Source organism: Prosopis cineraria, unplaced genomic scaffold (genome assembly GCF_029017545.1).
Source record: "Prosopis cineraria cultivar Desert tree isolate PC_DT_omini unplaced genomic scaffold, ASM2901754v1 PC1, whole genome shotgun sequence".
NCBI lineage: Eukaryota > Viridiplantae > Streptophyta > Magnoliopsida > Fabales > Fabaceae > Prosopis > Prosopis cineraria.
Genome location: NW_026555332.1, coordinates 36,854,009 through 36,865,513, shown reverse-complemented (window position 1 = coordinate 36,865,513; position 11,505 = coordinate 36,854,009). Strand labels below are relative to the sequence as shown.

The 11,505-nt window shown below is 33.9% G+C and overlaps 2 protein-coding genes across 2 annotated transcripts; one reads left to right on the top strand and one right to left on the bottom strand.

The window, feature by feature from the left end:
- Window positions 1-821: 821 nt before the first annotated feature.
- On the top strand, window positions 822-2,772 carry LOC129313242 (protein REDOX 2-like). Its single transcript, XM_054956211.1, has 3 exons — window positions 822-1,349; window positions 1,559-1,738; window positions 2,305-2,772. The coding sequence occupies exons 1-3, from the start codon at window positions 1,236-1,238 to the stop codon at window positions 2,527-2,529; spliced, it is 519 nt and encodes a 172-aa protein (XP_054812186.1). The 5' UTR covers window positions 822-1,235; the 3' UTR covers window positions 2,530-2,772.
- A 3,778-nt stretch (window positions 2,773-6,550) lies between these two features.
- LOC129317264 (transmembrane 9 superfamily member 3-like) lies at window positions 6,551-11,270 on the bottom strand. Its single transcript, XM_054961629.1, has 7 exons — window positions 10,756-11,270; window positions 10,009-10,049; window positions 9,342-9,924; window positions 9,092-9,229; window positions 8,834-8,990; window positions 8,250-8,734; window positions 6,551-7,004 (listed from the first exon to the last, which is right to left on the bottom strand). The coding sequence occupies exons 1-7, from the start codon at window positions 10,905-10,907 to the stop codon at window positions 6,785-6,787; spliced, it is 1,776 nt and encodes a 591-aa protein (XP_054817604.1). The 5' UTR covers window positions 10,908-11,270; the 3' UTR covers window positions 6,551-6,784.
- Between the last annotated feature and the right edge of the window lie 235 nt (window positions 11,271-11,505).

Here is an 11,505-nt window from a genome sequence, read left to right as displayed (position 1 = left end):
TGATGAGTCCACCTCATGATCTAACGGGACAATGTTGAGAATCGGCTATTCTGGCGTTACGTGGGCGTGAGGCGAAGCAAGTGCGTGGACGCAACGGAACCCCGAGAAACTCACTCTTTTACTGATCATAAAGGCACCAAGATTTCTCCTGCACTTACTCTCAATTTCTCATCACACTGGTGTTTCAAAAATTTGAACTATGCAGGAAGCAAAGAAAGTCCCAGATGTGATGCTGAATTCTGGGCACAAGATGCCGGTGATAGGGTTGGGAACGGCGACTGCTCCTCTTCCGCCGCCCGACGAACTCACCGCCGTCTTCCTCGACGCCATTCTTATTGGCTACCGGCACTTCGATACCGCTGCTATCTATGGAACCGAACAGCCTCTGGCAAAGCCGTGGCCGTAGCTATAGAACAAGGTCTCGTCAAGAGTCGCGACGAATGTTCATTCACTTCCAAGCTCTGGAACACCGACGCTCATCCCGATCTTGTTCTTCCAGCTCTCAAAACATCCTCCGGTCTGTCTACTTCTATCTTTCCCAGCTTTGGTATTTTTTTCTCACGCGGTATACTGTGTCTTCTATATACTCAAGCATGTGCTCTTTACTGCTCTACGGGAGGCAAAGATGTGTTTTCTTGTTATTTTGAGATCAGGTGAAAGCGGAGTAGAACTTACTCTCCAGATAGAATTGACCAGAGAAGTAGTGATATGCTGAAAACGTGCAAGAATAAGTTCAGTTTTTAGACAAAAATTGCGATTGTCCAAATTTAGTTAAAGGTTTAGTGAGAATAAGCTTTTTTTTGGTGTTGGTCCAGGGTAGCACCAGTTTATTTGAAAGATCGAATCCTATTCAGCTGAACACGTCAGACAAAAAAAAAAAAAAAACATATACGCGGTATTTTTTGCCAAGTGGGGGGGAGACCTGCATTATTTAATTCTTCATCGTACCAACTTACTATAAATATTATATTTTATATGGACATGTTGATATTGTGATTTTGTGTGTTCTGTTTTTTATTTCCTTGTGTATCCTCTTATTGTTGAGGCCTCACCATTTCTTTAACTCCAATGACTTGTTCGGACTCCTGGGTTGGAATTGTGTAGAAATCTGGGGCTGGAATATGTGGATCTGTATCTGATTCACTGGCCAGTGAGGTTGAGACCAGGGGTTGAAGGTTTCAATTTCACTGCGGAGGACGTTGCTTCCGTTTGACATAGAAGGAACATGGAAGGCCATGGAAGAATGCCACAAATTGGGCTTAGTCAAGTCTATTGGGGTCAGCAACTTTGGCACCAAAAAGCTTACCCAGCTCTTAGATAATTCTGCAATCCCTCCTGCAGTTAATCAGGTGCGTATGTGCATGCATAGACTCTTTTTTTTTTTTTTAGCATTTTGTTATAAATTTTCCAATAAAAACAGCTGATTTCTTTTTTCAATTCAACTCTAATTAATAAGTTATCGTTAAAGAATTTTGTAGTATATTCATAAACAAATTCTACTGTAGTGGCTCTCATTAATTTTGACTTGGTAGTGAAGGGTGCTGAATGGTGATTTTAGGTGGAAATGAACACATCATGGCGTCAGGGAAAAATAAGACAGTTTTGCAAGCAGAAAGGGATCCATGTGAGTGCATGGTCACCTCTAGCAGCATACGGATTACGTTGGGGCTCCAATGCTGTGATGGAGAATCCAGTCCTTAAGGAAATTGCTGAGGCTAGAAAAAAAAATATAGCTCAGGTTCAGTACTGCAGCTTTCAAACTAAATATTTCCAAATGCAGCTTTCTTCGTGCCAACAAGTTTCATATATACCAAAAATCCTTTTTCTGGTCTTTTGATCAAAAATGGTTTCATTGTCATTTTGTTAAATGATATAGAGCAAAGGATCTAACTCAAAACTACTTGCTAATTATCCATAACTTCACCAACTAGAGCATTACTTGCTAGTAGCTAATAATGACACTAATAATGACCCATGTTTTCAAGGACCGAAATCGGACGCTCCTCAAGAAACTAAGATATAACCTCTATTTCCTTTTGCATGTGCCCAAAATGTAGTTCTTCATTCCCGTCATTCTTGAAGCTATTTTGACATATTTGAATTATAAATCGGTAACAGGAATTCCCAGTTTCCAAGTGCCAGAAGGTGCCCTAACATGTATAGAGAAGTAGTAAAGTACTTTTTGTTCTAATGACAGAAAGTAGCAGTGAGGATCCATCTCTAGAACTAAAATGAAGGGTGATAGACAGAACCAGAGTGTTCATGAATCATAATCTTTTTTGCTCTTTCTAACTCTGTATGCAGATAGCAGTGAGATGGATATACGAGCAAGGGGCTAGCGTTATAGTGAAAAGCTTTAATAAGGAGAGGATGAAACAAAACCTAGAAATATTTGATTGGGAGCTAAGCAAAGAGGAATCAGACAAGATCAACCAGATTCCACAACGCAGGATGTACGCGGGAGAAATGTTCCTATCTGAAAATGGGCCTTACAAGTCCTTAGAAGAACTCTGGGACGGTGATATCTGAATCAAACCTCATTCATATGCAGCTTGAGGAGAATAATAGTTAATAAAGTCCTTAGAAGAACTCTGGGACGGTGATATCTGAATCAAACCTCATTCATATGCAGCTTAAGGAGAATAATAGTTAATTAACTATGATTCTCCTTGAGAGAAAACTGTAAATGAGTATACTTCGAGATGTGGACATCATATATAGCTATATTCTCTTGTACTTTCTTTCCAAATAAACAAGGGAAACTTCAGCAAAGGATCCCTATAAGGGTTTAATTGTAAATAGAAAATAATAGAATGTGCAAATGTAACGTAGGGATCTAAGAGACTGAATTGAAAATATATTTTGATAAGAAATAATTAAAATATCCTTCATTTTTTATTAAGTTAAATTAAGATTCTAACAAGTAAATTTTATATTTTAACAAGTCAATAAGATTAAATATGCAAAAAGTATTGTTAACAATTTTTTTTTAATAAATTTACAAGTGCTACTTTGTTTTTTAATAAAAGAAAAAATTATCTTATATTTCTTTTCTTTTATAAGAAAAATTATAACATTTTAAAAACATTTATCACATTTTTTTTAAATTGTTCTTCATAATGTCAATTTTTATTTTTACTAGACAAATTTATTTCATTAATTATAGAGATAATTTAGTTCAATCTCATACATAATTATTATACTTAATAATTTTTTAAACTGTGTGAATTGGTTATTTTATATTTTATTTAAAAATAGAGAGAGTACATATTTCTAAAATGATAAGTTATATTAATATATTAACAAACTGCTTTGTATTGTAACAAGCAACTAATGATATTCACAAGAAGTTTCATGACTTGGGGGCTGAGGGCCTCGTTTTCACAAGAGATTGTTAACTTTAGTATCTTAATTTATATAAATTAAATAAAATTAAGTAGAGTAATATGCATATCTAAAAAAATTTATGATTGATTGTAATTTCTCGATTACATCAAATATAAAAAGACACACAATTCACTAAATTCCTGTAGTTTGCAGAGAATTCAAAAATAATGGAATAAGTGAAAACTATCGTGTGTTTGCGGTTATCAATTAATCAGCTTATATGAGCTAGATCAGTAACTACTTTAATAAATTAATTAATTAATTAATTATATTTTATTATCTCCAGTCAGTTAATAGATAGAAAATAACTGATGGCTATAAGATTGTAGGTTGAATCTCTACCTATTGGGCTCACTAATATGGTTCACCTATTACGGTTCACACAAAATTATAAAAACCAATCTATTTAAGCTTATTAATTAATGTAAGTGCATAAATAAATATTTCAACAGTCAGGGCTTCAACCCCCTCCTTCTGTGAGATCATTGAGTTTCTTCCCTTATTGAGTGTTTTTTTTTTTTTAATTAACAAGTAGTGCATTAATCCAACTAAGAGATCAGTTCTCAACTTGTATCTTAGCCTTCTCATCATCCACCATGTCTGGCACCCTTATTAAGTTTTAGAAAAAAAACATAATTTAAAATCTTTGTATTTTGTTTAAATTTTGTTACAAGTTTTTACTATTTTTTTTTTAGTATTCCAGATCTCTAAACTTTTCTCTTTTAGGTTCCTATAATACTGTTAATGAAAAGACATAAAATGTCGAAGGAAAAAAAGTATAAAATATGAAACATTGAAAATAAAAATATAAAAATTTATAATAAAATTTGAGCAAATTACATAAACATAAAGTTATCTTTTCCTTAAGTTTTATGACCCAAAATGAAGAGGGGTCGGGGACCACTATGAAGCCAATCAACTTTTCATGGTTTCATTCACGTATAAACTATATGTCCATTTTTACCCAAAACAAAAAATTTATCTGTTCTTTTTTTTTTTTTCCTTCTAGAATGCTCTCGTAGTTCTCGTCTCATCTACGTTCTTTTTTGGAAAACATCTACATATTTTTTTTAAAAAAATCTACATATTTTTTTGGGTCCTTAACAAATCTGTTTTCTGTGAAATTCATGTAGGCCATATCCGAGAATGGCGGGAGGCACTCGTGCGTTCAAATGCTCAAAAAAAGTAGTCGGCCTCTCTCCTTCAAAAAAAAATCTCATCTGCCTCTCTTTTAAGACAGAAAAAAAATTTAGACGTGAATAATTTAAATTTAATAATTTTATTTTTTATTCATATTTTTAAAATAAAATGTATAAAAATTGTAAATAATTTTAATAATATATATATCGATTTGACAGTCTAAGTTTAATATAGATAATTCAAATTTAATATAAAAAAATTTAAATTGACTTTTTAAATATATTCTGAACCATGTAAAAATATTCCGAACAGAACGGTAAGTTTATTAAAAAAATTTAATATTAATTTTGGACCGTCTATATTAAATTTAAATTGTTAGATTAATAAATATATTTATTAAAAATTTTACAATCTTTATCTATTTTTTATTTTAAAAATATAAATAAAAAATAAAAATATTAAATTTAGACTGTCCAAATTTAAATTAAACTTTTGTCTCAAAGGAGAGGCATAGGAGGCTTCTCTCAAAAGTTTCAAAAAATATTAATAAGGATAGCCACAATAAAAGTTAGGACTAAGATTCAATTTTACTGTTATACTTATTTTTTTAGGAGTGCTGGATACCTATATTTTTAAGTGAAACAATTTTTCCATGAAGTATTTTTTCAAGGTCCAAAAAAGCCCTTATGTTTGAAGGCAGTTAATTTTGCCATTTTTTGCTGACATGAGATCCACGTACAATAACAAATAAGACTTTGATCATATTTTTTTGTGTTAATTTGTATCTAAACTCTTTTTTCAAGAATGTTGGGCACCCTAAAATCTTTTTATAGGAGCAATAGGTACCTTGAAATCTTATTAAAATAAAATTTAATTAATATTGTCAAAATACTAAATATTTTCATATTTAATAATTTAAATATTATTATTTATAAATATTTATTCAAAATTTATAAATTACTTTTCAAATATTAACAATTCAAACTAGCATTTTGTAATTTTATAAATGACTTTTTATTTTTTATATATCAATTTTTAATCTTTATCCCAAGACAATACCCAAATCGTTAATTTAAAAGTTCATTCTTTTCATTTTTAATATAAAATTGCCAAATATCAAAAATATTAAAATATTAAAAGGGTGAAGTAATGATTTAAATAATAATATTTAAATTATTAAATACTAAAATACTTATTATTTTAATAATATTTATTAAATTTTATTTTAATAAGACTTCAAAGCATTCAAAACTTCTAAAAAAAACGTTAATATATTTAGTATTTCTAGAAAAATAGTTTATAAGTAAATTAGCGCCAATGAATGTAATTAAAGTCTTACATGTCATTGTGCGTAAGATCCACACACATGTTATGTCAATAACCAAAAATAATTAACAATTAATTAATAGAAAAGTTTTTTGCTTCTTGAAAAAATAATTCAAGAATAAAATTCTTTCACTTAAAAATATAAAATACCCGGCGTTCCTCAAAAATAAGTATGGAAACAAAATTAAATCTCAATCTTAAAGTTACCTCATTAGTAGAATAGACTTAGTGTTCTCCATGAACTTTGTATTTATTCCTTCTTTGATTAACATCTCGGTTTTATTTTTCTGAATAATATCAATACGCCTCTATGGAAACAAGAAAAAAAGGATATTGCATATACTTATTCTTTACCAAATATTGCATATAGAACATTCACAAAGAATAACACGAGTCTTCCTTCTCACACCCTATAATACATTTAAAAGGTGTCTAAATGAAAATAAAATATACCCTACTCTTGAAAATCAGGGCATGGAGTAACAGACCAGACTCAAACTCGAGGTCAAAATCACCACAACGGTGGTGACAACAAAGCAAAACAGAAACAACTACAAGAAGGTCCAAGAGACAAGTGACAATGATGTGACAAATGATTGCAGCAAAATCTTTATTGGAGCCTGATTAAGAGTGCCTCTATTTATTAGGTAAAAGTTGTTAAGGTAACAGGTTTTTCTAGCTCTGTAAAGAAAGTTCATAAAAGAAAAAAGAGATAGTATTGCAAAGTTTGGTTAAAGGGATGGCAGTACACAAGTAGTCCCAAAGAAGGACCTATTTTGGGATCTAACATGCTTCTCTAGGAGCCGAGTCCCATTGTCAGCTTTCCCTTATACATAAAAGAACCACAGAATTAATGTAATTCTCTACACAATGCCTATGAAATGAAGACAGTAACAGCTCTAGGGGACTCTTGTGAGGACAAAATGTCTGGTTACTCGCACTTAATGGATCGATATATGTGACGAACAAAGAGCAAAGCAGCACGGAAACCAACAGTTCCAAGCATCAAGAAGAAACCATAGCATATACAGGCCATGTATCCAAAGAAAAATGAAGTCTGCATGAACCCAGACATATCAGATCGAGCATAGTAGTAATACAAACAGTAGGCATAGATGAACAGGCCTGTCGATCCACCGCACAGGAATGACCTGAAAGGAAACCGTAACCACAGGTCAAGCACAGTGAGCATATAATAAATTTCTCCTGAACACCAGTTTTCATGGACATGATTGGATTGAGTACAATGGAGACTGGGGAGAGAGGATGAAGAAATTTTCTGACATCCTCCCGAATCTAATATTTTCTCTTAGACAAATGTTTGGATCGAAGAGAACGAATTGAAAGGCAAGAATCAGAGATAATTTTTTCTTTTTTAGAAAATGTCTGAACTAAAAATTTCTCTCTTCTCCCCACTCACTTTGAATAGGTTTTAAATTTAAACTAAACAAGCATGTGATAAATAAATGCAGGCAATCTCACCAGTAAAACATGACTTCAAAAAATGAAACTGTTCAGTAGGTAAATGGAAATGCAGGCTAAATAAATGCAGGCAATCTCAACAATAAAACATGACTTCAAAAAATGAAACTATTCAGTAGGTAAATGGAAATGCGAGAAAGCTTTTACTCTCGCAGCTCTATTTTTACTGGAGGATTGCGGTGAGGGTCCACAGGTTCAGAAATATGAATACAGAAGTGACAATGAGGAACGTCTTAATAGATTTGATGGCCAAAACCACAAGAAAAGCGATAGTTTTTTGTTGACAAATATCAAGGCAATCATCATGAACTTTATCACCAATATTAATTGTTAAATTCAAAATTTTGATTTTTCAAAATTTAAATTATCATAGGCGTTCATTTTTTATTTTGAAAAAATTCATATAAAAAATAACAACTAAGAAAATCACAGTTTTACCTTCAAAATTTCGGCATTTCAAAATTTAAATTATCAGAGGTGTTCATTTTTCATTTGGAAAAATATTCATATAAAAAATAATAACTTAAAAAAAATCACAGTTTACAGATTATCGCTTGAATATTGATATAATAACAACTATTAACAGGATCCGGCATCAAGATCATCCAAGAGGCAGATAATTAAGAACACAACAAAGGTCTGATATATTACGACACACAAATAGAAACACCAATACAAGCACGGGGGCAAGAGATAGAAGATCATCACTTCTGTTAATGCAAAACTAATTAGCCTAGAATAAGATCAATGTTTATGTAACAACCCATTTTCTAGACCCACCAGGAAGTCAAGTACCAGAGCAAAGCGTGCCAAAGTTACTAGCAAACAAATAACCATAAGTCAATTAGCTGTCAAATCAGATAGCATGCATGACAACAAACCAAGAAGGAGATTGTGGCAAGTAGTACACTCACCTCCACCACCATTCATGATCCTCAGCAGCAAGCTGGAAATATGTCAATGCCACGGTAATGAAAGCAGTAACAATCAACAGAATAATGAAGACAATGAACAGGATGCTATATATGGTGTAAATCCTGTGACCCCAGACGCTTGCAAATATATAGTAAAGTTCAATGTATATTGCACTGAAAGGCAAAAATCCTGCCATTGCCATCTGGGGAATTGTTCCACGATACCATGGCAATGGCGGAATCTCCCTGGGATATTTAGTGGTTCGGACAGGAGCTTGGAATTCTGACTTGCTATTCTTTCCAGCAATCCCACCCAACACAAGTAAAGGTGATGTCACAAGGGTCCATATAAGAACTATCACCACAATTGTGCCAAATGGAAGAGCAGCAGTAGCATTGTAAGCAATTGCTACAGTATTCAGAAAGCAGAACGTAAGGAACAGAGGTCCACAGAAAAGGCACCCAGTTAAAAGTAGATTTCTGACCTGTCATGACAACAGGGCAAGTGCATAACATCAACAAAAATCAAATTAAAGATAAATCAGAACAGGACCAAGTCGCATAGAAAATTCCTAAGCACACACCCAATTTGTTCCTTCAAGCTGACAGTAGAAGGAGGTTGCAGTGTAACCAGCAATTCCCGAAGTCAGTGCATATATGACAACAAGCGCAGTAAATAGAGCTCCTCGATTGTATGGATAAAATACACCAACAAGTGCCAGAATGAATATGAATACAGTTCTGCAAAACATGCATAAATACAGTTTATTTTCAAAATCTTATAAAGACAATATCACAATAACTTTACAGAGATGTGCCTCTAGGGACTAAAAGATACTTACAGTGTAAACAGCTGGGTGCCAGAGCCAAGGGCAGCTGCAAATAGAGACTTGAACTTGGGAAACCTAAATACATCTCCATGGATGTATTTCCAACCAGTCTCTTCCTGGTCCTCAGCAGATTCTTCATCATGGGCATATCTTTTGGAAAGACAGAAACAATTTATCAGCAAAGAGAAAAAGATTCTCCAATATGGTCAAAGTAAACAGGCACTGCAAAAAATAAAAATAAAAATGGATGAACAGTTCTTACTTGACAAAATCGTTCTTAAGGACTCGCATGAGAATGGTTGCCAAAAACCCAGTTAGAAGAAGTACAGTCACACACGAATTTATGATTGAAAACCAATGGATCTCCAAATGATGAGGCAGCGAAGAAGATTGAGAGTACTTGTCCATCCGCTTCTCAAAAGGAGTAGTAGTCTCCTTCCATTTTACAGTATAAAGAAATTCCACATCAACCTCTCTATCCTCTGTAAGGTCCACAAGTGCATTCGGATCTGTTCGTACATTGATTTCAATGACACGGTCCTTGTTATAAAAAATTTCAAAGTGAATCTGCTTGTAAAGGTAGTACTTATAATCACTAGGGTCTTTTCCATCCTTATCAATTTTTCCTATGAAACCCCAAATAGGTAAATCATCATAGTACATCTGAAAGTAGTAGTCCTTGCGCACAGCAGACCGAAACTTGGCCACTTCTTCTTTATTGAGCTTCCTTTTACAAACTAATTCAGAATCTTTATCCCGTCGGAATTCAAGTTTATAAGGGGCACTTACTAAACGATCACCATTCAATACTTCTCCAAGAGCTTCCTTTTTCTCCTTCAAGTCATCTGCAACCAGTATCAAACAAATAGAATACCACTAAAAGAAGGAAAGTCAATAGAAAAGGATGATTCTAAATGACTAAAACCAACCTGGTAAACAGAATGCAAGATCAAAGTAGCGGTAGGTTTCACTGAAAAGAAAAAGAGCATGGTTGTTATATATCAATACCTCATTCATAAAGAAACCCTCAAATTCAAACATTGATTTAGCTGTTCAAAATGAATATAAATACTGCCAGCAAGAAACATACACAAACCAACTAAGTACAGCTGTTTTAACAAATTCAGTCACCATTTAGGGCTTACCAGTAATTCATAATCCATTTCCATCATAGCAACTGAAATAAATTTCGTTACTTTCGTTCATAGCAATAGATCCAGCATTCCGAGAATACATACATGTCAAGCAACAAGATCCCACATCCCCATGTATATGTCCCAAGATTCCATTGTCAGGCGATGCAACAAGGTTCAAATGAATGAACGAAAACGTAACTCATAGGACGTTTTAGCACCTGACACACGATAAGATGGTAACAACATTTCCCAGCTACGCATGATAGAAGCATAGCAATATCTGGGATCAAGGCTCTGGAACATGAGACAAAATCTTTGGGCAATTCACGTCTCTCGACAATATAATTGAAACAAAAGGGGGATCGGGTAAGTGGATTTCTAATTCAAACATTGGCGCTAAGAATGAACTTAGATCCAGCTGACGATAAAAATACCAGTCAACCCAAACACAATCCAGAGGAAAAATAATTCGTGATACAGAAGCACAGAAATTAAATAAGAAATTTTCATTCGGAAGTGGTAGATCGAGCCATCCTTTACCTGGGATTATGAAAAGGCCCAACTTTGTTAGCATAAAGGGGCACCAGATCTCCTTCCTTGTAACGATGATCTGATGCATCTGATCTCACTTGGGTTACATCCAGAAGAACTAACACAGAAGCGATGAACAATACCGCCACCGCTCTCCCCATCGTTCACCTTTCCCCTCAAACCAAGGGACCTATAAAGCAAACCCGAAAACCCAGCAACCCCAGAAGGGTAAAAGAAAGACAGAGAGAGAGGGAGGAGGGAGAGAGCTCTACGACAGTAAGCGAAAACGGAAAGGGGCTTATAAACGAAGGAAACGTTAGGAGGAGAAGGAAGAGGTGAGATTTGGCATTTGGTGGTCTAACGGTGAGGGAGACTCAGCGCCTTACTGAAATATTTGATGTTTCAACTTGCAGGGCGAAGCCGTTCCTTTATGGCTCAGCCACCGACGCAACGGTGCGAACCTTGGTCTGCTCTTGGCTCAGGCCCAAGCTCTCGCTATGGAGCTGTCTGTTTCCTTTCACCGCATTATCCATGTTCACATACAATATACATACATACATATATATATATATATATCATATCATATCATTATTATCATGTAACTAACCCCCAGCATTTACCGATGTAACATCATATTAAAAATCACATCTATTATTGCCATGAGCATCATTTACTTTCCGGTATACTCAAGAAATATAAATTTTTATTATACTATTTTACAAATAAATATCATTAAAAAAATTCAATAATCATCACTAG

Excerpts from the sequence above, each read along its gene's own strand:
- LOC129313242 (XM_054956211.1), top strand. The coding sequence starts at position 1,236 with ATGGAAGAATGCCACAAATTGGGCTTAGTCAAGTCTATTGGGGTCAGC. Across the intron at positions 1,350-1,558 it reads TCCCTCCTGCAGTTAATCAG|GTGGAAATGAACACATCATG; the intron begins GTGCGTATGTGC and ends TGGTGATTTTAG. Across the intron at positions 1,739-2,304 it reads GAAAAAAAAATATAGCTCAG|ATAGCAGTGAGATGGATATA; the intron begins GTTCAGTACTGC and ends CTCTGTATGCAG.
- LOC129317264 (XM_054961629.1), bottom strand. The coding sequence starts at position 10,907 with ATGGGGAGAGCGGTGGCGGTATTGTTCATCGCTTCTGTGTTAGTTCTT. Across the intron at positions 10,050-10,755 it reads GGGCCTTTTCATAATCCCAG|TGAAACCTACCGCTACTTTG; the intron begins GTAAAGGATGGC and ends TTTTCTTTTCAG. Across the intron at positions 8,735-8,833 it reads AGCTTGAAGGAACAAATTGG|GTCAGAAATCTACTTTTAAC; the intron begins GTGTGTGCTTAG and ends TTGTCATGACAG.